Below are 3,372 nucleotides of genomic sequence, written 5' to 3' on the forward strand. Positions count from 1 at the left end.
TTAGAGAACAATCTATAAATACTTGATTTTTTCTGAAATACTGTTAATCTTCATCACTCAAAATTAGAAGGAATATTAGCTGTGGGTCTACCAATGTTCTACTAACATGTTTGGCATTTCAACAAAAACCTTTATTTTGTGGAAAACACAGATCAAAATTAGAGAACAGTAACCACTGCAGCACGAAAGAAATTTACAAATAAAATTGTCAAAAATGAGTAGGAATTGTAGAGGCCCTTGGTTTGAATGACTTTAGCACATCTGCGCCCGCAGGACATCACTAGTTTCTCACACTGCGATGGTGTGATCTTGGTCCAGACATGTCCACAAGTCTTTCATCTGAAGTCCGAGTCAAGTATGAAGTCTTTAAGCTTCAGTTTTTGCATTATGATTACTCAAACCTGAACACACACACACACATTAAGAGAGAGAAAAGCCGTATCTGCGTATATTACGAAAAGAATGATAAAAGGCTAGATTTTTCATTCATGTTTTTAACAGGACACACTGCAGCACATATGTGAGTTAAAGGGGACCTATTATGCTTTTTCACTTTTTAAATTATGTGAAAAATAATGCGTTTTTCGAACCACCAAGCATGAGAGCATGTTCTTGTACACCCCCAAAACAAAATCAAGACTTTGTAAAAGAGCATAATAGGACCCCTTTAATGTTACTAACTTTTGTGGATGTGTTTTAAGATGTGATACATTCTAAGATTTGATGCTGTTATTCCGGTATCTTTAAGTTTTTCCCCACATACACTGCATCTAGCCGATCTTCATGATTCTGACACAATATAACCAAATGTGAGAACATATGACATGGTGGCTCCCGCCATGTTTCATAACCTTCTGACATTTCTGAATGTATGCGCAATACGTGGACATACGTCATGAAATACTATGATAAAGAGTCCCATCTACATCAACAAGTAAATACGTGAAGCAGATATAGTAAAAACATATAAGTAAATTCCAAGTTCTTTCTTTATGATATCAGTAGTTAAGGATAAAAGACTCGAGATGTGTTTAAAATATTCACGAGTCCTTCTTGTTGAGTCGAGTCGAGTCTGAAGTCTTTTCAGGTCGTGTCTGGAGTTGAGTCTGAAGTCTATTAAAATGCGACTCAAGTCCGAGTCACTAACTCGAGAGCCCATCTCTGTCTTGGTCCACTATGGTTAATTTTCTGAAGGTTCCAAAACAAAATCACCTAGCAACCACACCTTAAAATCTCTGGTAATACCATCAAATTTGGCACTCACCAATCTATAGGAAAAGTATATGTTTGACTTTTTTTTTTTCATTTTACCACAATGCACCGCGTGGGGTGTTTTGACCAATCACAGATGATGTTATTGTGACTAGAGGTGAGAATCTTCACTTGCCTCACGATTCGATTCGATTACGATTCAGAGGGTAATGATTTGACTATAAAACGATTCTCGATTCATTATTCACTCCAATTCTTTTCTTAATAATAGTTACTATATTAATCCAAATATATTTTTGTTATTTTATCTGTTATTAAAATAAGAACAAAGATGCAAATAAACAGTAGAACCAACATAAGAAAGGAACAAATCAAATTAACAGTGCTTTACTTTCTTAATTTTACATCTAAACAGAATCATTAAAGTAAGAAAAACAAAGAATAAAATGTAAAAATCACTGCATAGTCTTTAGTGATTTCATTACAAATAAGGTAATTCAATCAAGAGCACTGAATGATCCCCTCTTTTCTTTTATTGTTTGATTAATATTAATGAGACAGACAGCCTATATATTAAGACCTACTGTTATACACAGATCTAATATAATGTTACACATCAGATGTTTTTTCCCCAACAGTTAACCAAACATTCACTTAAGACATAATAGATTATGAAAACTCGCCAAGTTGCATTGGGATTTCTAGACGCGGGCTTAATTAACTCATTTTTGTGAAAACCTCATTCAACCAAATTTGACATTTTTCACTTGTTTTGCCTGTAGCTTGTAATTAGCCTGTGCGTATTGCGACTCATTTTGCCAGCACGGGCCACATACAGTGCTCTTCTACACAACTGTTTGTCATGTAAACTACAGATAAATAATAAATAATTCCAGACTCCCAGGAGCTGATATTCCGTCACCTCATCAGTAAAGTCAACCCATAATCACATCCGTCACTTGAGTGAGTGTTTGAGAAGTCGCCTGTCTCTCTCAGTTAAACCCAGCATGTCAACCTTAACTTTAGACCTCTGGATAACCTTCTGACACACACATTCTGACACCACACATTTCGATCATCCTGCTTCCTGTCAGGTGAGTACAGCAGATGAGTGGATAGGACATGTCAGCAATGCCCTCCTACTGTGGTACGACAGTTTTCTTAAAACTCAACAAACCATGTTGTAATTGACTATAGAGAAGGAGAGAAATTGCCAAGAATTAACTATAGATGGAGAAAAGGTTGGCTGATCTTTACTGATTCACGTCTAAGCGAACTCCCACCTGCTCTCCTCTAGTGTGAAAATGAACATAGAGGCGGCAACAATTTTTTTCTTGCACACAAAATCCACTGCATGGCCTCACAAACACATTACCTTTAAAAGGACATCCACATAGACGTTGTGCTGTGACATTATCTCTTTAATGTCCCATTTCACTCCCGCCATCAGTAACAGCATCTGTTCGTAATCTATGGCTTTGGCCGCCACGATCCAGTAAATGGGTTTGCGGAGCTCGCTGGCTGTAGATACAGTCTATAGAGAAAAGAGCATAAAAAAGGTCAAAATTAAGAGTACCTTTACATAACCATCAGCCAAACAGTGGAAAACAAAGTTTAGTATCTCTCGAATATCCAAGATGCAAAGACTAACATTTTAAATAGTTGAGACAGTTATACTATATAACAAAAGTATATACAAGGGCAAGGTAAAAAATATTGATATCTCGATATTAATCGATTCTCATTTTTACGGAACAATATCGATTCTTAAATCCCAAGAATCGATTAGTCTAGCCTGTTTTCATTTAATGTATGGAACATTGAAGCACACCTCCCATACAATATTTCGCAATAAGCATTGAGCTTTGGTACTTTTAATATGAAACATAGTCTCAGATTAAAAATTTTGTCCATTGTATTGCAGTATTCAAACAATAAATGCCATTTTGGCACTGTTTAATGTGGAGTGACAGATCGCTGTAGCACCTCAGTTCAACAGACGCAGCAGCGCGAGGCGCACGTGAACTAATCATCTCCTCCACATTAATACCAGTTTCAGCACAAAATAAACATGACTAAACATCCGAAGTTAAAAGAAAGAGTACAACTTTACAATCCGTATCCTGTGACATGTAATCGCTCAATCTGTGTTTCAGCCGC

General features: G+C 36.4%; 1 protein-coding gene across 1 annotated transcript in view; it reads right to left on the bottom strand.

Moving 5' to 3' along the window:
• Positions 1-3,372, bottom strand: part of LOC107712924 (syndetin-like) — a 158,439-nt gene that overhangs the window by 21,466 nt on the left and 133,601 nt on the right. Inside the window, exon 25 of the mRNA XM_016518325.1 lies at positions 2,588-2,746. Within this exon, the coding sequence (XP_016373811.1) occupies positions 2,588-2,746 (159 nt within the window). The remainder of the gene's footprint in view (positions 1-2,587; positions 2,747-3,372) is intronic.

The sequence above is a fragment of the Sinocyclocheilus rhinocerous genome, unplaced genomic scaffold (assembly GCF_001515625.1).
Source record: "Sinocyclocheilus rhinocerous isolate Xijiao unplaced genomic scaffold, SAMN03320098_v1.1 scaffold3131, whole genome shotgun sequence".
In the NCBI taxonomy this organism is placed as follows: Eukaryota; Metazoa; Chordata; class Actinopteri; order Cypriniformes; family Cyprinidae; genus Sinocyclocheilus; species Sinocyclocheilus rhinocerous.